This window comes from Hemiscyllium ocellatum, chromosome 13, assembly GCF_020745735.1.
Source record: "Hemiscyllium ocellatum isolate sHemOce1 chromosome 13, sHemOce1.pat.X.cur, whole genome shotgun sequence".
NCBI lineage: Eukaryota > Metazoa > Chordata > Chondrichthyes > Orectolobiformes > Hemiscylliidae > Hemiscyllium > Hemiscyllium ocellatum.
In genome coordinates this window covers 3,821,741-3,844,914 of record NC_083413.1, presented here as the reverse complement: position 1 = coordinate 3,844,914, position 23,174 = coordinate 3,821,741, and the positions used below count along the sequence as shown (strand labels likewise).

At 43.6% G+C, this 23,174-nt stretch overlaps 1 protein-coding gene and 3 non-coding genes across 4 annotated transcripts; all 4 read right to left on the bottom strand.

Annotated features, from left to right (window-relative positions):
* Positions 1-459: 459 nt before the first annotated feature.
* On the bottom strand, positions 460-7,154 carry LOC132821750 (eukaryotic initiation factor 4A-II). The gene is made up of 11 exons (XM_060834477.1): positions 7,064-7,154; positions 6,363-6,411; positions 6,143-6,275; positions 5,537-5,676; positions 3,167-3,335; positions 2,775-2,884; positions 2,182-2,325; positions 1,945-2,082; positions 1,244-1,333; positions 920-999; positions 460-654 (listed from the first exon to the last, which is right to left on the bottom strand). The coding sequence occupies exons 1-11, from the start codon at positions 7,087-7,089 to the stop codon at positions 510-512; spliced, it is 1,224 nt and encodes a 407-aa protein (XP_060690460.1). The 5' UTR covers positions 7,090-7,154; the 3' UTR covers positions 460-509.
* Positions 2,497-2,672, bottom strand: LOC132822005 (small nucleolar RNA SNORA81). The gene has a single exon (XR_009645390.1). It is a non-coding gene; the product is annotated as a small nucleolar RNA SNORA81 (small nucleolar RNA).
* Positions 3,067-3,136, bottom strand: LOC132822007 (small nucleolar RNA SNORD2). Its single transcript, XR_009645392.1, has one exon. It is a non-coding gene; the product is annotated as a small nucleolar RNA SNORD2 (small nucleolar RNA).
* On the bottom strand, positions 5,901-5,968 carry LOC132822006 (small nucleolar RNA SNORD2). The gene has a single exon (XR_009645391.1). It is a non-coding gene; the product is annotated as a small nucleolar RNA SNORD2 (small nucleolar RNA).
* Positions 7,155-23,174: the final 16,020 nt, after the last annotated feature.

The following is a 23,174-nucleotide window of genomic DNA, read 5'->3' as shown; positions in this document are numbered from 1 at the left end:
TTTAACAACCACCTACTGGGAAGCCAAAACTGTGCAGATCATAGCACAAGTAGATCTTTGCACAACTCAAACTTTTTATTAAATACAAATACATGTAGTTAGATTTACTCTAGAAAAAAGTGCACATACATTTACCAGTTGATTGGCAAGCTTCATTTTAAAATAGTTGTAGATATGCCAGTTTGACATAATTGGCTGATTTAACACAGCACTTGAATTTTTTAGTCCATAAGTAAACTATTAAGTGATAAAGAATATCGAACAGAAATGCTACTACAGAACATTCAAAACACTGAAGGGCATATATGTTTAAACACCCCATGACTTAAACTTCCCACCCCAGCAGTCAACACTGCAAAAGGATGGCGTTCCTCAAGTCACTTATCACAATGCTGGATATCTGATCCTGTCTGCACATGGGAGAAGAGATTCAACAACTCGTGAAGCAGCACAACGCACCATATAGTCTGATAATTCAGCAGCTGCAAATGCAAATTCTCATGCCATCATTAGATCAGGTCAGCCACATTCATAGGCATCTCTTCCACAGTTGTATTGTAGAATGTCTCAATATCACGAAGAATTCGTTTATCTTCTTCAGTAACAAAGTTAATAGCAACACCTTTCCTTCCAAAGCGACCACCACGACCAATTCTGCAAATATTAAAAGATAAAGATTCAGACAATGGAAAGTACATCACAACCTTCTGGGACAACCACATGTGACGAGACATACAAGAAAAAGGACTTCTCAAACCTCAACATGAACTTCCTCATTCCCTATCCAAAATTTAACACCTGTATGCAACCCAGATTAAGCACACCTCCACATTTAAACCACCACCATGACAACATTTGACAGGATTCTGCTTTAATGTACATTAGCATGTTCATTTCGATAGACATGAAGTACACTAACCTGTGAATGTAATTCTCACGATTTGTAGGCAAGTCATAGTTAATAACTAGAGACACCTGCTGTACATCAATGCCACGAGCCTGTAAAGAAAATATTGAAAGAGCCAAGTCTGTATTTAAAATCTGAATTGTAAAGTACTTTACTATGCTCAAAAATCCATTTTACAAAGACCTGAGCTACTCTTGAGCAGCATATTTCCCTCCTACCTCCCTAGGCCAGGGTGATAGAGAGCATGAAGAACACACTGACATGACAATTTTCTGCATGTGCAGGAACGCCACAATAAAAGCAAAATGCTATTTTCTAAAACGCCAATATACATACCAGTAAGTCAGTAGTGATAAGTACGCGGCTAGACCCCGAACGGAATTCCCTCATAATCACATCGCGTTCTTTCTGATCCATATCACCATGCTGGAATCAAAAATCATAGAAAAAACTGCATTGATAAACAAGGTATCAAGTGTCTGAAACAGCTAGACTGTCTGGTCTAATTTCAACAGACCACCTTGGCTTTCATCCACTGCCCACCTCCACCATCTCAAATTTCTCTCCAGTCCCTCAATCCCCACACCATTGTGCCCGCCACCTTAGCAGCCATTACCACCACTTTCTTTCCCACATTTGTGAACTGATCAGCAAAGAAGCCAGTCTGCAAATGAAAGACCAACTCCTTTCAAAGTTTAGTTCCACCAACAGGGCAACTCTTCTCCTGACTGGTCAGCACATTTCCAACTCCAGGATTGGGAGATGCAGGTACAGTCACAACATTAGAAAGACATTTGGACAGGGACATGAATACGAATATGAAATGTTTAGAGGGACATGGGCCAAATGCAAGCAAAGGGGACTAGCTTAGTTTGTTAAACTTCATGGACAAGTTGGACTGAACGGTCTGTTTCTGTGCTGAGAGAATGACTAACCCCAGACTAAAACTATAACTTCAGCAAGTGTGGAACAGGTACTTTATATACTTATTTGAGCACCTTTAAAAATGGAAGAGAAAAACAGCACAGAAATCTTACCAATGCAGAAACAGTGAAGTCCCTTGCATGCATTTTCTCAGTTAACCAATCAACCTTCCTCCTCGTATTAAGAAAAATCACAGCTTGTGTTATGGTTAGAGTTTCATACAAGTCACAAAGTGTGTCCAACTTCCATTCCTGTCACAACAAAATCCTGAATGTGAACTGAGCCTTCAATAATAGAATTTTATTGAATGTTCTGGCGTAGAGGTTTATTTTCAATTACATTCAACACACCTCTCTCTCCACATTGATGTAAAACTGCTTGATACCCTCAAGGGTGAGTTCCTCTTTTTTCACAAGGATACGGATTGGATCACGCATAAACTTTTTAGTGACCTCCAAGACATCGCTGGGCATAGTAGCAGACAACAAAACCACCTAAACAGAAAAAGTCATTTAGCAGTGCAGTCTGACCTTCCTACTAATGGTCCCCATTAGAATGGGTATTCATGCATTCCACACACTAAACAATTTCTGCCAAATATAAGACCATTTTATTTCAGGTTAAAACGTCAACCCGCAACACAGGACCAACTAGTTACTCATGAAGTATGTAGCACAGAATCTTGAGACAAAGGACACCAGACATTAAGAAAGAGGTCCACCCTGGTCTCATTTGCAATGCTATGCATTTTTTTCTCCTTCCTCGGTGTACTCTACTCGCATTATTACAAAAGTCAGACACCCGAATTTTGCAATTTGAGCAGAGTGCTTAAGAGGAAGTTGTTAACACCAATAAATTTGGACAGGATAATGCTGCAGGTAATAACACTTGACGTCATTTATTGTTCAGACTCCCTCCCCATTTGAAAAGCAAACCAGCATACCTGAATGTTTGTGCTCAGTTTCTGAAAAATCTCGTAGATTTGATCTTTGAATCCACGACTCAACATTTCATCAGCTTCATCTAAAACGAACATCTTGATCCACCTTGAAGCTGTAATAATTATTTAAACCAAGTTACACGATTATCTTTGAAGTTTCAGCATAAATTCCTACAGAATAATAAATAGCAAGATGTTCTATTAATTTGAATTCTAAACCTCAGTTTCTGATTAACTTGAGACCCAATTCAAAGTCTGTTTTCATCAGTTAAAACACAAACACCCAAACAGAACAGAGTGATCAGTTCAGAAGTTTGTCTCCATTTCAGGTCAGCCCCGAAAGATGGTAAAGCATCATTCCACTCTGGGCTTTGGATTTTAAGATCAGTACTCACATATATATCCCCTGTTCAACATGTCGAACACTCGCCCTGGAGTTCCTACAACAATGTTGGGAGCTTCTGCATTCAGCTTCTGCATCTCACTTCGTACATTAGTGCCACCAATGCAGGCATGGCAAGTAGCACCCATGTAGTCACCCAGGGCCAGGATTACCTTCTGGATCTAAAAAAGGTAGAGATTCACTCAACCCTTTTATTAAAAAGAGAGACTTTACTGTACAAAAGTTGATTGCTTTGACATTTAAACACTGAACATCACAATTATCTATTGTAATAGTACTGAACATTTGTACTGACAAGAAAATTTTATGAAGGGTTTAACCATTTAGACACTGAACCTTTGTATGCCGGGTGCAGAAAGAATCCGGCAAATATTTCAACACAGGCTTTTTGATGACCCCTTTGGATATTTCACTTCCTGCTAATCTTCTGCAATAATGTTAAAATGTTTAAATTCAGGTTGAAAGCAATTTTTCTACTGATTCTAACGAAGGATCTGTAAGACTATCAGTTTCTAACTTTGTCCACATTGAACACTCTTTTGCAACTATTCAAAAAAATGCACTGGTTACTTATTTTTCTTCATCACAGCCGATGCAAACTAATTTCCTATTCTCTATGCTCATCTCTTCACAAACTCACTCAGATTTAAAATGAATTTAAATTCCAAACTTCCATCAGCCTTCTGCATGAAATGTTTCCTATTAATTAGCATATCTTTCAGGAATTTTGTTGGGCTTTCATTTGAGCCATCTAGGACTGGGGAACAATAAAAAAAAGTACTATCTGCTTCTCTTATTAGCTGAAGCTTTCATTCAACTTAATTGGATAAATTCTATGAAATACAACCTGCAGTGTTACTTTTAAAACAGCTGTAGGACGTGCAGAGTGTCGGATGGCCAACACTTATTGCTGGTCTCTACTTATCCTTGAGAAGGCGATGAGCCACCTTCTTAAACGGATGCAGTCCACGTGCTACAAGGTGATTGACAATGCCATAGGGAGATGATCGCAGGATTTGACTCAATGAAGTAGCAAACATATTTCCAAGTCAGGATGGTAAGGGGCTTGGAGGGTAACTTGCAAGTGTTGGCATTCCCATGCACCTGCTGCCCTTCTTTAGAAGATGCTGTCTAAAAATCTTTGCTTGTAGATGTGGTCCTCATCAAGTGGGCTGCTGCGTCCTGGATGGAGTCAAGCTTGTGTTGTTTTAGTTGCACTCATCCAAGTGGAGAGTATCCCATCTCACTCCTGAGATGTTACATTGTAGACAGAGGCTAGACTTTAGGGAGCCAGGAACCAAACTGATCAGTGTGTTGAAGCTCTGAATCATGCAGCTTAAAGCTAACTGCCTCAGTGTAGAAATGTAGGATGCTAATTATCATTCTAAGAGACTGCACAGTTTTCAGAGACAATAAATTTTCAAACATTTGGTTGAATTTGGGGCTTTGTATATTTGCCCGACTACTCCCTAATTCTCCAGATAAAAAATAGCATTCTATTAACCTTTCTAGATAATTTTCTTCACCCATACATCACACTTTAGTGATCAATGTGCTTCAGCCTGAACTCCGACTTCCAAGTATGGCTTTTCAACTTTTAGAATGCACTCATTTTCTACTGATTTTAGACATCCGAATGGATAAAGAATCGCTTAAGTAACTGAAAAAAAGGTCAAATTCTAATCACATATTGCACTAAAAAGAAACATGATATAAATGGTGGATGAGGAGTCTGTAGATACTGTCCATATGGATAGTCAGACAGCACTTCCACAAAGTCACAGTAAAGTTTGACAGATTGATAATTAGTCAAAAGGTGTTCCCATGTGATTTGGCCAGGATATGTATTTACAACTTGTTTAAAAGTACAGACTTGTATAGCTAAATTTGCAGACTAAGACCAAATGAAGAGTAAATTGTTTCAAAAAAAAAAGGCAGATGTGAATTACGCATGGTCAGAGGAAGGCAAGTGTAATTTAAACAAATATGTTGTGGGTAAAGGTAAAGTTGCAGTCTTACTGGACTATACAGCTGCTCTCAGAAAACTGAAGGTGGTTTAATTGGAGGGTCACTATGCCTCAGGTGAGGGGAGAGGTTGAGATGGTGTAGCCTTCATGGTAACCTCAGGTGGGTACTGAACCTGTTGGCATTCCTCTACATTGCAAACCAGCCAAATAAGCTAACCAATTCCCACCTTCTGGCTCCATGTTTGGGTAGATAAACCTTAAATACATGGACAGTAATCAACAGTGCAGGCTCAGATTGAAGTTGCACATGCACAAGGTCCTATCTAATGATCCCAGAATAAATATTGCAGCATGAAGATATTGAGCTCAAACCTCATTGATAGAGCACTTTTTACCTGCTGAGCCAGTTCTCTGGTAGGGGCCAGGACCAAAGCCTGCGATTCTTTCATATCTAATTCCAGCTGCTGCAGGATCGAGATTGCAAATGTGGCTGTTTTACCAGTTCCAGACTGTGCTTGGGCAATAACATCAAACCCTGAATCAACAAGGAACCAAACATTACCCTTAAATTGTTTAAATTAAACAATAAATTCAATTTAAGCATTACACTAAAGGATTAAGGCCTTTAAGCAAGCAACAGATCTACAGCTCCCACATAAAGCTAGCAATGACCTTCCCACCAGACATAGGAACATAAATATTGGAACAGCCATATTCTAAGGCTCCAAATGCTGAAAGACAAAAGTCATTCATAAAACAGAGTGATCAGTAAAGAGGTTTCTCATCATTACATCAGTCCCGAAAGATGGTAAAACATCATTTCACTCCAGGCTCAAACTTAGGAATAATCTACTATATTAAGTCAAGAGAATACAATTTTACTACAAAAACAGAAAAACATTTTATCTTAGCTAAGCATGACATGTGAAATGTCAAACCACTGCCATGATAAAAGAAGCTGCTCTAATAAAAAGCATCTTTAAATTTAGTATTATATTCACCTTTAATACATGGCATAATTGCCCTCTGTTGGATAGCAGAAGGTTTTTCAAATCCGTATGCATAAATTCCTCTAAGAAGGGTCTCCTTCAGGTTCATGTCGTCAAAGTTATCAACAATTTCATTCCAGTTGCTCTGGACAGGGTGGAAGAAAAACATTAAAACCGATCCAAAGAAGAAGAAAACTCCAGAATAAAGCACAATGCTGAATACTTTACTCACTTCAATAACACCATCTGGGTCCATGCCATCTGGGCCATGTTCTTTAGAGCTGCAAAGCCACAATAGAAAGATTTCTAAGTTAGATAAAGCGCGTTCCAAAATCTGTTTCCACTCCAGTAGCTCTCCCCTGCACAGGGTTTGGTTTAGCCAGGTAACTCCCTCACTGGAGGGTGCTGCCCTTCCTCCTCTCGCCCAGAGACGGGGTGGAGGAGGAAGAACACCACAACCACCAGGCGACCTGCGCGGCTGAAGGGAGCGCGTTCCGAGGGAGGCCTAGATGCCTGAGCTCTCCCCTCCCCACATCCACTCCCAGGGTTTCCCGGTGGAACCGAGGCCCGGCTCCAAGGGGGCAGCTCCCGTCCACGTGTCCGCCGCCGAAATCACCGAGGGGGAGACTCCCAGATCATTCCCCCCCCCCCGGGTGTGGGGGTAAGGGGAGGTTGGGAAACAGGGCATCACCCACCCCCACCCCCAACAAAACAACCACCCGGGGCTGGCCTGGCCTGGGGGGTAAGCGGCCGGTCGGACACCAGGCGCCATTCGGTGGCTCCTCCTCCCTCAGCGAGGACGACGGGCACCGCTCCGGCGGACAGGCCGATGTTATTATTCGGGGAGAGTCCGCTCCCGATGGGGTTTAATCGCGGAGATTGAGGGATTATTTCTACCCCCGCCCCCTTCCCCCTCTAGGCCTCAGGCTTCACCTGTAATCCGCGGAGCCACAAGACATCTTCTGCACCCACCGCCGCCTCCTCACCGAAAGGAAGCGCTCGCCGCCGGTCGCGCCTATTTATACCCTGCCCGCCCGGCCACTTCCGGTGCCCGCGCTCCCCCCCCTCCCCCACCACATCCCACCCCCCACTCCCAGCCGCTGTCAGGGGCCACGCGGCTCCCCCTCCCCCTCGTCCCCGGGAGAGCGCGGGCTCCGGACACTCTCCCGGCCGCCGTTCCCTCAGTGACGCCGCGCCGAGCCTGGCCGCCTCCCCCCCACAAGCCGGTAACCGCACTACTTTCTGAGGGCGGACGGATACGGTGGGGGAGGGGGATTTCGCGAGCGCTCCGCACCGACGGGGTTTCCAGAAGTGCCCCTGGCGGCAGGCTGCGGGGGGAGCGGGTAGGCCCTGGGCCTAGGCCGGGGCACCGAGCCTGGGCCTCGGGCTGGAGTTCGGGAGCTCTGCCCAAGCCTGGGAGTGGGTCATGGGCTGGGGCCCGAGTCTGGGGGATGGGGCCTGGGCCGGGCTGAGGGCTGGGTATGGGCCTGAGGGACTTGACCCACACTCCCAGGCCCCAACTGGGATCCAGGGAATAAGCCTAATGTCCACAATTTATAACATGCCCCACGAGCTACAGTGGGTCCTAATGTTACACAGGGTTCAGAAACCTCAGCATCACTCACTTATACCATACCTTAGCCCTTTGTAATTTAAAATAAAATCCACATTTGCAAGAACTGTGAATGTTCCAGGTGGATTTAACCACAGTTTGTCACTCAATACTTGCGAGGGGCATCTGCACGTTTAAAACCTCAGTTGTGTAGTTTCTGCTCACCACCCACTGCCTCTCCTGCCTTATACAGAATAGAGTACATCAAGCATTATTGGGTCCTAATCTTCTCTGCTTAAGCTTCACTATAGTGGGGCAATGGAAACATAATCCCACTTATTTTCTCAAATGACATTGTTAAACTACTTTACCCCTGTGTATTCCCCCTTCATGTCCCAACACCAAAACAAGGAGCTTTGATAATCTTGTTAAGATTGAGACATTTGATCAGTTGTCTCAGCTGCTGTGTTCGGTTCACCTTGTCCACTTGGCCTTACCACACTGTTAATTCTCACATAAATGTTGATCATATTTTGTACATATTTTGCTGAAAAACTGCATGAATCCATGTAAGATGATGTAAATCTGTTTTTTTTAGCTTGGGATCAGTCTGATTATTGTGACACAGTCTCACACAGGGCAGCTCACCCTTTAAATGGATTATCTGGGCTGACGTGACACCAGTTGTTAAAGTTCATTTGAGAATGTAACTTTTTTTTTAAAAAGTTCTGCGATTTACATATGAAAGAACTGAAACCATCATGTTAATTCTCGAAGATGAGAGACTTAACAAATAATCCAGGTCTTTTAAAATAATAATTTCAGTTACATCACTGAAACTTTTGCTATAAATTCTGTGTCTTATGATCTTGTACTCCACAACCATCTGATGAAGGAACAGTGCTCCGAAAGCTAGTGCTTCCAAATAAATCTTTTGGACTATAAACCTGGTGTTTGTGTGATTTTTTTTAACCCCAGTCCAACACTAGCATCTCCAAAAATTGAGAATATTCAGCTTTGTCACACCACTGTCTACCCCAATGTGGCTAATTGTTGGAATGTTTGTCTGGCATCCAGTGGCAGATGAGCAGAAATGTCTACGCATTAAGCATTGGGAAAATCAAAGCCATTTTAATTGTTTCCAGCTCCAAATTCAGTCTCTAGCCACTGATTTAATTGCTCTCCTTGGCAACTGTCCATGGCTAAACTCAAAAGCTCATAATCTTGGTGTCATATTTGACCCTGAAATAAGCTGACCACTTCACAAGCTATTTCTACTGATTAGATTAGATTCCCTACAGTACGGAAACAGGCCCTTCGGCTCAACAAGTCCATGCAACCCTCTGAAGAGTAACCCATCCAGATCCATTCCCCTACTCTATATTTACCCATGACTAATGCATCTAACACTATGGACAATTTAGCATGGTCAATTCACCTGACCTGCACATCTTTGGATTGCGGGAGGAAACCGGAGCACACAGAGGAAACTCCCACAGGCACAGGGAGAACATGCAAACTCCACACACACACAGTCGATGGAGGGTGGAATTGAATCTGGGTTCCTGGCACTGTGAGGTAGCAGTGCTAACCACTGAGTCATGATTTGGAGATGCCAGTGTTGGACTGAGGTGCACAAAGGTAAAAATCACACAACACCAGGTTATAGTCTAACAGGTTTAATTGGAAGCACATTAGTTTTTGGAGCGTCGCTCCTTCATCAAGTGATGAAGGAGCAGCGCTCCGAAAGCTAGTGCTTCCAATTAAACCTGTTGGACTATAACCTGGTGTTGTGTGATTTTTAACTTTAACCACTGAGTCACTTTGCCGTGACTATGGATCTGCTTCTGAAATTCTCATCTGTGTCTCTGTGTTGTTGATGAGATGTGATCATTACAAGTATACTGGCATTTATTACCCATTCTTGTTACTGTTGAGAAAATGATGATGATCTGCATATCTGAATTGTTGCAATCCCTCAGGAGCAGGTATGGCCATGGTGTTGTTAGGAAGCACTTTGACCTAACAATACTGAAAGAACACCAATACATTTGCCATTCAAAATGTTGTATGACTCAAAGGGAAAATTGCAGATGGTGGTTTTCCCATGCACACATTAATCTTGGTTTTCAGATAATGAAGGTTAGTTTGGATAGTGTTGATTGCTGCAGTGTATCTTATAGATGGCACACAATGTTATCACCATGTGCAAATGTACCACATTGCTCAGTCAAGAGAAACAACCTCTTATAAATCTTATGTGAAAGCAATTACCCATAACTTTTATAAATTCCAGACATCACAAGACTCTTTTATAACCACAGTATGTACATGGCCGGTCTAATTAACTATCTGGTCAATGTAACACTCCAGGATTCAATAGTAGGGGATCCAGAGATGGAAGGTGATGTAAAAAGAAAGCAAAGGTGATATGAAAAAAAAGTTTTTCTCATTGTAGCTAGGTTATGGAATGCACTGCCTAGAAACATAGCGGAGACATGTTCAGGTGAGGCATTTAAGAGGATATTGAATGGTTATTTGGAACAGAAATGGTGATATAAGACAAAGGCAATAGAATGGTACTGGATAATAGAGCCAGTGCAGGCATGATGGACCAAGGGGCCTCCTTCAACCTATAACAATTCTGTGATTCTGTGTTAAAGTGATGCATATCAGCTTAAGACTGAAAGTGTCAAGATCCTGTTGCATGGATTGCCTTCAGCATTTGAGGAGTTGGAAGAAGCATTGTAAAATGAGCAATCGCTATGAAACATCTTTCCTCCTGACTAAAATTATTACTGAAGCAGCTGAATATTGTCAAGCCTAGAATTTTGTCCTGAAGAACTAGGGAAGCTTCAGTTATGCAGTGGTAGTGTCACCACCTCCAGGCCAGGAGACATGGATTCAAGTCTCACTTGTTCCAGAGGTGTGTAATAACATCTTTGAACAGTTAGATTGGAAGATATCTAAACTGAGGAACTCCAGCAATGGTCTGCGTTGAGATGATTGTCCTCCAAAGGCCAAAACTATTTTCAACTTAAAGAAAAAAGGCTATTCATTTAGAACTGAGATGAAAAATATATTCACTCAAGATGTTATGAATTTTGAGAACCGTCAGAAGTTTTGGATGCTTTTGGTTGAATACATCTGAGGCTAAGGTAAGCAGGTGGTACGTATGTCAAAATCAAAAGGAGGTACAGTTAGTAAGTTTGAAGATGACACCAAAATTAGAGGTGTAGTGGACAGTGAAGAAGGTTACCTAAGAAGAAGGACAGATGACAAATGTGCAGATGAAGTTTAATTTAAATAAATGTGAGGTACTGCATTTCGGAAACGCAATTTAGGCAGGACTTCTAGACTTACTGGCAAGCTCCTGCAGAGTGTTGCTGAACAAAGAGACCTTGGAAGTGGAGTCGCAGGTGGATAGGATAGTGAAGAAGGCATTTGGTATGCTTGCCTTTACTGGTCAGTGCATTGAGTACAGAATTTGGGAGGGCATGTTTCAGCTGGACGGGACATTTGTTAGGCCACTTCTTTAATACTGCATTCAATTCTGGTCTCCTTGCTGCATGAAGAATGTTGAGAAACTTGAAAGGGTTCAGAAAAGATTTACAAGTATGTTGCCAGGGCTGGAAAGTTTGAGCTCTAGGAATAGGCTAGAGCTGTTTTGCCTGGAGCTCCAGATTCTGAGGGGTAACCTTATAGAGGCCTATAAGTTCATGAGGGACATGGAAAGGGTAAATAGGCAAGGTCTTCCCCCCAGGGTGGAGGAGTCCAAAATTAGAGAGCATAGGTTTAAGGTGAGAGGGGAAAGATATAAAAGTGGACTTAAAGAGCAACCTGTCAGAAGCAACATTCCCTCTCAACTGCACAAATATGAAATGATGTGTTGATAAATCCCTTCCACTTCTAAAAGTTGCATAGCCCTTGAAGGTCTGTGCAGCAGCAAAGAAAATTACAGGGAACATTGGTTAGAAGTCTCAAAATTTCCGCAGTAAAATATAATGTCCGCTTCATGACTCAAATAGGACATTGAGCATCAGCACATAGAATGGAGTGTTCTATAGTAGTGGCAATGCAAGACTTCCTAGACGGAGGTTAAAAGTGTTAACACAAAAGAAGATTCATTTTGGAATGGGACAATAGCTTAGAATTGGGGAACTACAATAGAAAAATGATACCCATTAATACCTGGAGTATGGTAGTCAGGTTTTTCAGTTGTGAGGAGAAATACTATTTTGTAATGAAGTTATTCATTTTCAGTAATACTTTACATGCCATTCCTGCAGCTGGATATTCAAGGTATTGCAGGATTTATTATATTCTTGGTGGCAAAGAGAAATAAATGTTGCATATTTGCCTATGTGTCCAGGAAGATGGACACTGGCACTTGTGGAGGCAATAGATATAGGGGTGTACTTATCCAATATTCTAAAAGAAACTTTATTACAAGGTTAATCTGAGAAAAATAAATCTACATACAGTTATAAAATGTATATAATCATTCTCTTTGCAGCAAGGTTCATTCAACAGTAAGTATTGCAGGGAAAAGGTTGAGAATTGACCCTGCTAGTGTGAAGGCAATATCAGAAAGAGAAGTGGTTTTGAAAATAAAATGGGCTAATGTAAGTCACCATTTATTTGACTACTTTCAAGGAAAAAAGCTTGCCTTAAGAAATTATTACACGACCTTGATGAGGGACATCTTGTGTTATGATGAGAACATGAAATTTGGATCATTTCTAATTAAATTGCTTTGAAATTACTTTATGCATGTGGAAATGAAGAATATAGGATCTGTTAAAAATTGTAACACAATCAATGTGTGACGTAGATGAGAAAAACACATTTTATTTGTCTTATTATTTGTGGAAAGATTGTTAAAGTTTGAAGTAAAGAAAAAAGGGGAATCTGTTCATGTTTGGTTAATCACATTAAATTTATTAATGTCTTTATTTAAGGCTTACATGAAACAGGCAGTGGTTATTAATTGTCAGTGCACAGGGAGTGGAGTGCTTTTGGTGTAGTGGTACTGTTTCTACCTGTGAGTTAAGAGACCAGGGTTTGAGACCTACCTGCTCCAGAGGTATGTAACATCCTCTGAATAGGTTGATTAGAAAATATCCAGGAAGTTGGGCATAAATGGTGCAGTGGTAGGGACCTACTTCTGGACCAGGGGAGGGTCTGGTTCAAATCCAACCTGCTCCAGAGCAAAGGAATAACGTCTCTGAGTAGTTTATTTACAAATCTCCCTACAATCCCACGTAATGTCCTGGGCACCTGGGTTCAAATCCAGACAAAACAGATGGAGGTAATTTAATTCAATAAACACCCCCCTCCCCCACCACTTTCATCTCTCTGTCACATTCCCATCTACCTTCCCCCCAGCAAACCCCCCACCCTCACCCCCAGCCACCATTTATCTTTCAGCCCCGTCCTGGCTCACAAGCCTCATTCCTGATGTAGGGCTTTTGCCTGAAACGCCAGTTCTTCTATTCCTCGGATGCTGCCTGACTTGCTGTGCTTTTCCAATGCCACACTCTTGACTTGGAATTAAAGAGTCTAATGAAGGTGATGAATCCATTGTTGATTGTTTGTAAAAACCTATCTGGTTCACGAATGTTCTTTAGGGAAGGAAACTGCCATCTTACTTCGTCTGACCTACATGTGACCCACAACTCTCAAATCTTAATTAGGGATGGGCAATGAATGCTAGCCTAGCCAGCAACCCCCTCATCCAATGAATTAGTTCAAAGAAATGTAATATATGTGTTTACAAATAGTTAGCGGGGTGTTGGTCACATGTGGTGAAGTGCCATGTCACTGTCTCTGAGTAAGGAGGCCTGTGTTCAGGTCCCACCTGTTACAGAGATGTGTCATAATCTCTGTGTAGGTTGATTAAAAATATTCACATGTATAGAGAAACCCTGTAATTTCAGGGTGTGGAAGAAGCTGTAAGATTGAGTCATCATAAACACTTATCAGAAAGGAAGATACTTCATGTATTTTCACTTCCAGTTTGACAAGGATGAGGTGATCAGCAGAGTTCTCAAGGACTTTGACTGAGATTGATGACATATTTGCTGGTTAAACTCCTCAGCCAATCCATAAGGTCTGTCCCGTCTGTATGTGCCAATTAATGAGCAATTTGTAGTTTATATAAGTTACAAGTTACCTGTCAATTCATGTTTAACTTATGTTGATTCTGTGTTTGAGTTTAGTAGATTGTATTTACTGCTTGTTTAGTCTTGTAGAATCATAGATACATACAGCACAGAAACAGACTGTTCAGTCCAACCAGTCCATGCTGAACATAATCCCAATCTAAACTAGTCCAACCTATCTGGTCCTAGCCCATATCCCTCCAAACCTTTTCTATTTATATTTCTATCCAAATGTCTTTTAAGCATTGTAATTGTACCCACATCCACCCCAGAAGTTCATTCCACACATGCACCATCCTCTGTGTAAAAAATTGCATATTATGTCTTTTTAAAATCTCTCTCCTCTCACCTTAAAAATGCTCCCCCTAGCCTTGAAATTTTCCATCTTCGGGAAAAGACAACTACCATCAACTCTGTACCTCTCATTATTTTATAAACTAAAGACCATAACGCACAGGAGTGGAAGCAAGGCTATTCGGCCCATTGAGGTAAAAACAATGACTGCAGATGTTTGAAACCAGATTCTGGATTAGTGGTGCTGGAAGAGCACAGCAGTTCAGGCAGCATCCGAAAAGCAGTAAAATTGATATTTCAGGCAAAAGCCCTTCATCAGGAATAAAGGCAGAGCGCCTGAAGCGTGGAGAGATAAACTAGAGGAGGGTCGGGGTGGGGAGAAAGGAGCATAGAGTACAATAGGTGAGTGGGGGAGGGGATGAAGGTGATAGGTCAGGGAGGAGGTGGAGTGGATAGGTGGAAAAGAAGATAGGACAAGTCACGGGGACAGTGCTGAGCTGAAAGTTTGGAACTACAGTGAGGTGGGGGAAGGGGAAATGAGGAAACTGTTGAAGTCCACATTGATGCCCTGGGGTTGAAGTGTTCCGAGGTGGAAGATGAGGCGTTCTTCTTCCAGGCGTCTGGTGGTGAGGAAGCAGCAGTGAAGGAGGCCCAGGACCTCCATGTCCTCGGCAGAGTGGGAGGGGGAGTTGAAATCTTGGGCCACGGGGCAGTGTGGTTGATTGGTGCGGGTGTCCCAGAGATGATTCCTAAAGCGCTCTGCTAGGAGGCGTCCAGTCTCCCCAGTGTAGAGGAGACAGGAGCAACGGATATAATAAATGATGTTGGTGGATGTGCAGGTAAAACTTTGATGGATATGGAAGGCTCCTTTAGGGCCTTGGATGGACGTGAGGGAGGAGGTATGGGTGTAAGTTTTACACGTCCTGCAGTGGCAGGGGAAAGTGCCAGGATGGGAGGGTGGGTTGTAGGGGGTCGTGGACCTGACCAGGTAGTCACGGAGGGAACGGTCTTTGCGGAAGGCGGAAAGGGGTGGGGAGGGAAATATATCCCTGGTGGTGGGGTCTTTTCGGAAATGTCGGCGGATGATTTGGTTTATACGAAGGTTGGTAGGGTGGAAGGTGAGCACCAGGGGCGTTCTGTCCTTGTTACGGTTGGAGGGGTGCGGTCTGAGGGCGGAGGTGCGGGATGTGGACAAGATGCGTTGGAGGGCATCTTTAACCACGTGGGAAGGGAAAGAAGGAGGCCATGTGGTGTGTTCTGTGGTGGAACTGGTCCTCCTGGGAGCAGATACGGCGGAGGCGGAGGAATTGGGAATACGGGATGGCATTTTTGCAAGTGGTAGGGTGGGAAGAGGTGTAATCCAGGTAGCTGTGGGAGTCGGTGGGTTTGTAAAAAATGTCAGTGCCAAGTCGGTTGTCATTAATGGAGATGGAGAGGTCCAGGAAGGGGAGGGAGGTATCAGAGATGGTCCAGGTAAATTTAAGGTCAGGGTGGAATGTGTTGGTGAAGTTGATGAATTGCTCAACCTCCTCGCGCGAGCACGAGGTGGCGCCAATGCAGTCATCAATGTAGCGGAGGAAGAGGTGAGGAGTGGTGCCGGTGTAATTACGGAAGATCAACTGTTCTACGTAGCCAACAAAGAGACAGGCATAGCTGGGGCCCATACGTGTGTCCATGGCTACCCCTTTGGTCTGGAGGAAGTGGGAGGATTCGAAGGAGAAATTGTTAAGGGTAAGGACCAGTTCGGCCAAACGAATGAGAGTGTCGGTGGAAGGGTATTGTTTGGACGTCAGGAGAGGAAAAAACGGAGGGCTTGGAGGTCCTGGTCATGGCGGATGGAGGTACAGAGGGATTGGATATCCATCCATCGAGTCTACTCCGCCATTTAATCATGGCTGATGGGCATTTCAATTCCAATTACCCGCACTCTCCCTGTAGCCCTTAATTCCTTGCGAGATCAAGAATTTTTCAACCTCTGCCTTGAAGACATTTAACATTCCAGCCTCCACTGCGCTCCATGGCAATGAATCCCACAGGCCCACCACTCTCTGGCTGAAGAAATATCTCCTCATTTCCATTCTAGATTGACCCCCTCTAACCTTAAGGCTATGCCCACGGGTCCTAGTCTCTCCGCCTAACGGAAACAACTTCCCAGCATCCACCCTTTGTAAACCATGTATTATCTTGTAAGTTTCTATTAGATCTCCCCTCGACCTTCTAAACTTCAATGAATACAATCCCAGGATCCTCAGCCGATCATCATATGTTAGGCCTACCATTCCAGGGATTCACATGTGAATCCCTGCTGGGCATGCTGCAGTTCCAGTATGTCCTTCCTGAGGTGTGCCCAAAATTGGACACAGTATTCTAAATGGGGCCTAACTAGAGCTTTATGAAGTCTCAGTAGCACATCGCTGCTTTTATATTCCAACCCTCTTGAGATAAATGACAACATTTCATTTACTTTCTTAACCACAGACTCAACCTGCAAGTCAACCTTTAGAGAATCCTGGACTAGCACTCCCAGATCCCTTTGTACTTTGGCATTATGAATTTTCTCATTGTTTAAAAATAGTCCATGCCTGTATTCTTGTTTCCGAAGTGCACGACCTCGCACTTGCTCACGTTGAATTTCACCAGTCATTTCCTGGACCACTCTCCTAACTGTCTAAACCTTTTCTGCAGCCTCCCCACCTCCTCAGTACTACCTGCCTATCTGCCTAACTTTGTATCATCAGCGAACTTTGCCAGAATGCCCCCGTCTGGTCTCCTTCCGATCGGAAGGATGTTGTGAAACTTGAAAGGGTTCAGAAAAGATTTACAAGGGTGTTGCCAGGGTTGGAGGATTTGAGCTATAGGGAGAGGCTGAACAGGCTGGGGCTGTTTTCCCTGGAGTGTCGGAGGCTGAGGGGTGACCTCATAGAGGTTTATAAAATCATGAGGGGGCGTGGATAGGGTAAATAGATATAGTCTCTTCCCTGGGGTGGGGGAGTCCAGAACTAGAGGGGATAGTTTTAGGGTGAGAGGGGAAAGATATAAAAGAGACCTAAGGGGCAACTTTTTCACGCAGAGGGTGTTGTGTGTGTTTGTGTGGAATCGGCTGCCAGAGGAAGTGATAGATGCTGGTGCAATTACAGCATTTAAATGGCATCTGGATGGGTATATGAATAGGAAGAGTTTGGAGGGATAAGGGCCGGGTGCTGGCAGGGGAGACTAGGTTGGGATAACTGTTTGGCATGGATGAGTTGCATCGAAGGGTCTGTTTCCGTGCTGTACATCTCTATGACTGAGCAATGAAGGCAAGCGTGCTAAACGCCTTTTTAACCACCCTGTTTACGTGTGATGCACTCTTTAAAGAATTACACATTTTCACCCCTAGGTCCCTCTGTTTTACAACACTACCCTGCTTTAACTGGAAAAGCCCTACCCTTGTTTGATGTTCCAAAATGCAATACCCTGTATTTATCCAGATTGAACATCATCTGCCATTTTTGTACAGAAAACATCATTTATTTCAAACAAGGAATCTCAAGGCTTTATTCTTTCAGTAGATAACTCGGATTTCAAATGTCTTTTTTTTTGAAAAAAAAGTTACTAGTTTCAGTGAAGAACATAACAAGGTCTGGAGCTAAGTGGCCTTCAGTGGCCTGTGGATGAAACCCAAACTGAGCATGGATGAGTAGGTTATTGCTGAGGACAGCACTGTCGGCATCTTCCATCACTTTTCTTGTGATTCAGCAGTAATTGACTAGATTGAATTAGTCCTGCTTATTTGGATGGGACGCATCTGGGTAACTCTGCACATTGTTGGGGATCTGACAGTATGTGGCTTACTCCAGTCACTTGACTAGAGGTGTAACTAATACTGGAGCATAAGTCTTCAGTTTTGTGTCCAAATGTTTGAAAGACTCATATACTTTGCTATGTCCTTTGTGTTCCTTGGAGACTTTTTTTATTCCTGGCTTCTCTCTGCAAGTTTGAGGTCTCAAATTATCCCCAGTTCTGTTCACCCTTAATCCTATGGTTACTGTCCTATGTAATGAGGCCTCTACTCAATTTTTGCATTTAATGTCCCCTAAGGTCCATTGTCCCACCCTCTGTAATTCCTTTGTTCCAATCATTGTGGGCGGCACGGTGGCACAGTGGTTAGCACTGCTGCCTCACAGCACCTGAGACCCGGGTTCAATTCCCGACTCAGGCGACAGACTGTGTGGAGTTTGCACGTTCTCCCCGTGTCTGCGTGGGTTTCCTCCGGGTGCTCCGGTTTCCTCCCACAGTCCAAAGATGTGCAGGTCAGGTGAATTGGCCATGCTAAATTGCCCGTAGTGTTAGGTAAGGGGTAAATGTAGGGGTATGGGTGGGTTGCGCTTCGGCGGGTCGGTGTGGACTTGTTGGGCCGAAGGGCCTGTTTCCACACTGTAAGTCTAATCTAATCTAATAACCTTCCAAGACTTTGGAATTCGTCTAATTCTGACCTCTTGCAAATTCTAATTTTAGTTGCTTCACCGTTTTTGCCATCTAGGCTCCATGGTCTGCAATTGCCTCCATAAACCTTTCCAACCCTCTACCTCTCCCTAAAACCTATGCCTTTGACCAATCTTTTGATCATCTGAACTAATGTTGCATTTGAAAAACAGGAAGAACTGCAGATGCTGGAAATCAGAAACAGATATTGCTGGAAAAGCTCAGCAGGTCAGACAGTCTCTGTGGAGGAAGAAATCAATGTTAACATTTTAACCCTAAGACCTTAGGGTCATTGGACCTGAAAAGTTCATTCTGATTTCTTCCACAGATACTGCCCAACCTGCTGAGCTTCTCCAGCAATTTGTTTTTTGTTTCTAATATTGGAATTAGTTGTTTGCCAGTAAAGCTTGAGTATTGCTAGAAAAGGGCATATTTTGTTGAAGCTTTTCATCTTGTTCTCATCAGGATAGTTTGCAAGAATACCAATTCAATGGGAGAGCTAGCGTTTATACTGCATGGTTCTCTAAGGCAAGAGCATGAAGAATCCAGTTACCAACCAACCAACACTGTCTTTTTATGTGGTGTAAATGTTGGATTCCCTCTTAAACTGCTATTTCTTGTGAATTGTCCTGATGAGCAAATGATGAAAAGTTTTGACAAAATGACTTTTTAAACAATGCTAATATTTTATTATGTAGCTGATTGTCAACTCTTGCTTCAAAACAGTCTGGTGAAGTACATCTGAATGTTTAATTGTGTAAACATTGATCTATATGCATACAAAATTATTATTAAACAGGCTGTATAAATTCAAGTTGTTATTATATCTATGACAGGTTGTCAGGCTGCATGGGGAATTATAGGCTGGTTAGCCTGGCATCGGTGATGGGGAAAATGCTGGAGTCAATTATTAAGGATGTAATAACTGAGCATTTGGAACATAGTGACAAAATCGGTCCAAGTCAGCGTGGATTCACTAAAGGGAAATCATGCTTGGCAAATCTTCTGGAATTTTTTGATGCTGTGAACAGTAGAGTGGACAAGGGTCAAGCAGGAGATATTGTGTATCTGGACTGTCAAAGGCTTTTGACAAGGTTCAATACAAGAGATTAGTAAGGAAAATTAAAGCTCATGGTATTGGAGGTGATATATGGAAATGGATAGAAAACTGGTTGGCAGACGGGAAGCAGAGTGTTAGAATAAACGGGTCCTTTTCAGAGTGACAGGCAGTGATGAGTGGAGTATAGCAGGGTTCGGTGCTGGGATCCCTGCACAATTACATTAACCATTTGAACAAAGGAAGTGAATGCAATATCTCCAAACGTGCATTTGACACTAAGCTGGTTGGCAGTGTGTGCTGGGAAGTGGATGCTAAGAGGCTGCAGAGTGGCTTGGGCAGACTAGCTGAGTGGGCAAATACTTGTCAAATGCAATATAATGTGAATAAATATGATGATATCTGCTTTGGTGGCAAAAACAGGAAGGCAGATTATCTGAATGGTGACAGCTTAGGAAAAGGTGAGGTGCAACGAGACTTGGGTATCATGATGAGGTCTACAGAATCATGAGAGGTATAGACAGGGTGGATATTAAGAAGCTTTTTCCCAGAGTGGGGGACTCAACTACTCGGGGTCATGAGTTCACGGTGAGGAGGAAAAGTTTAGGGGAGACATGCATGGAAAGTTCTTTACGCAGAGGTTGGTGGGGCCTGGAATGTGTTGCCAGCAGACCTGGTAGAGCCGGGCATGATAACGTCCTTTAAGATGTATCTAGAAAGATACTTGAATGGGCAGAGAGCAGAGGGACACAGATCCTTAGAAAATAGATGATCGGTTTAGACAGAGGATCTGGATCGGTGATAGGTTTGGAGGGTTGAAAGGCCTGTTCCTGTGCTATAATTTTCTTTGTTCTTTGTTCTTTCAGAGTAAGGATGCCTTACTGCAATTATACAGGGCCCTGGTGATGGAACACTGTAAATATTGGTCTCTTAGTCTGAGGAAGGACATTCTTGCCTCATCTTATGAACTTGCCATTTTGGGAGTTCAGTGAAGGTTCAGCAGACTGATTCCTGGGATGGCAGGGCTGACAGATGAAGATTGACTAGGCTTATTTGCTGGAATTTAAAATGAGGGAGAATCTCAAAGAAACACTGTGAACCTTTGGAATTCTCTCCATAGGAACTATTTGAGCCAGTTCATTAGAGATGTTCAACACAGAACATAGACATAGAACATAGAACAATACAGCACAGTGGTTAGCACTGCTGCCTCACAGCACCTGAGACCCGGGTTCAATTCCCGCCTCAGGCGACTGACTGTGTGGAGTTTGCACGTTCTCCCCGTGTCTGCATGGGTTTCCTCCGGGTGCTCCGGTTTCTTCCCACAGTCCAAAGATGTGCGGGTCAGGTGAATTGGCCATGCTAAAATTGCCCATAGTGTTAGGTAAGGGGTAAATGTAGGGGTATGGGTGGGTTGCGCTTCGGCGGTTGGTGTGGACTTGTTGGGCCAAAGGGCCTGTTTCCACACTGTAAGTAATCTAATCTAATCTAAGCACAGAACAGGCCCTTCGGCCCACGATGTTGTGCCGAACATTTGTCCTAGCTTAAGCACCTATCCACGTACCTAACCAATTGCCGCTTAAAGGTCACCAATGATTCTGACTCTGCCACTCCCACAGGCAGCGCATTCCATGCTCCCACCACTCTCTGGGTAAAGAACCTACCCCTGACATCCCCCCTATACCTTCTACCCTTCACCTTAAATTTATATCCCCTTGTAACACTCTGTTGTACCCGGGGAAAAAGTCTCTGACTGTCCACTCTATCTATTCCCCTGATCATCTTATAAACCTCTATCAAGTCACCCCTCATCCTTCGCCGTTCCAATGAGAAAACCTATCCTCGTACGACCTATTCTCCATTCCAGGCAACATCCTGGTAAATCTCCTCTGCACCCTCTCCAAAGCTTCCACAACTTTCTTAAAGTGAGGCGACCAGAACTGCACACAGTACTCCAAATGTGGCCTTACCAAGGTCCTGTACAGCTGCAACATCACCTCACGACTCTTGAATTCAATCCCTCTGCTAATGAACGCTAATACACCATAGGCCTTCTTACAAGCTCTATCCACCTGAGTGGCAACTTTCAAAGATCTATGAACATAGACCCCAAGATCCCTCTGCTCCTCCACCTGACTAAGAACCCTACCGTTAACCCTGTATTCCGCATTCTTATTTGTCCTTCCAAAATGGACAACCTCACACTTGACAGGGTTGAACTCCATCTGCCACTCCTCAGCCCAGTTCTGCATCATATCTAAGTCCCTTTGCAGCCGACAACAGCCCTCCTCACTATCCACAATTCCACCAATCTTTGTATCATCTGCAAACTCCACCAATCTTCGTATCGTCTGCAATAGGGAGCTAAATGTGGCCCTTGCGCCTAAAGGGATCAAAAGTTATGGGAAGAGGGTGAGATTGGGACTCTGAGATTGCTGATGATTGCTGATCGTATTGATCATGATCGTATTGAATGGTGGTTCAGGCTGGAAGGGTCAAATGACTTACTTCTAGACCTATTTTCTATTTTTCTATGTATCTCTATGTGAGGACCAACATAAAGCAAATGATGAGTGGTGGGGAGAAAGGCAGTTGAATTGATGGCCCAAGCCTTAATGTCAAACAAGATTGAAGTGGTGCAAGTTAAATAAAAGTTTATTGTGACTTTTCAAAGAGGATTAGATATATACCAAAAAAATCATAGCTGTGGAGAAAATGCAAGTGTGTGAGAATCCCATGGCCAGTCCACCTGCATATCCCTGGACACTATGGGCGGGCAATTTAGCATAGCCAATCCACCTAACGCCTCCCACCAACCCACACTCCACTTCTGGCACCTTCCCCTGCCACTGCAAGAATTGCAAAACCTGCACCCACACCACTCCCCTCACCTCCGTCCAAGGCCCTAAAGGAACCTTCCACATCCGACAGAAATTTACCTGTACCTCCACCAATGTCATCTACTGTATCTGTTGCACCTAATGTGGTTTCCTCTGTATCGGGGAGACAGGATGCCTACTTGTGGATTGTTTCAAAGAACATCTCTGGGACACCCGCACCAACGAACCCCACTGCCCCATGGCTCCCACTCCATTAAGGACATGCAAGTCCTGCGGCTCCTCCATCGCCAAATCCTTACCATTCAACACCTGGAGGAAGAATGCTTATACCCGAAACGTCAATTCTCATGCTCTCTGGATGCTGTCTAACCTGTTTTTCTTTCCAGCACCACACTCTCAATGGCCACCTACCTTGCATGGCTGTGGGAGGAGACCAGAGTGAATGTGCAAACTTCACACAGGCAGTCACCCAACGGTAGAATTGAACACAGCTCCCCGGTGCTGTGAGACAGCAGTGTTAATCACTGAGCCACCATACCGCCCACATTGAACTATATTGTACTCAGTTATAGCTTTCAATGGTGAATTGGAAAAGCTCCTGAACAGATAATAAAAGTAATGATTGGGTGGGAAAGGGCGTGGAGGTATTTTTGCAGAGAACTGGCACTGACAT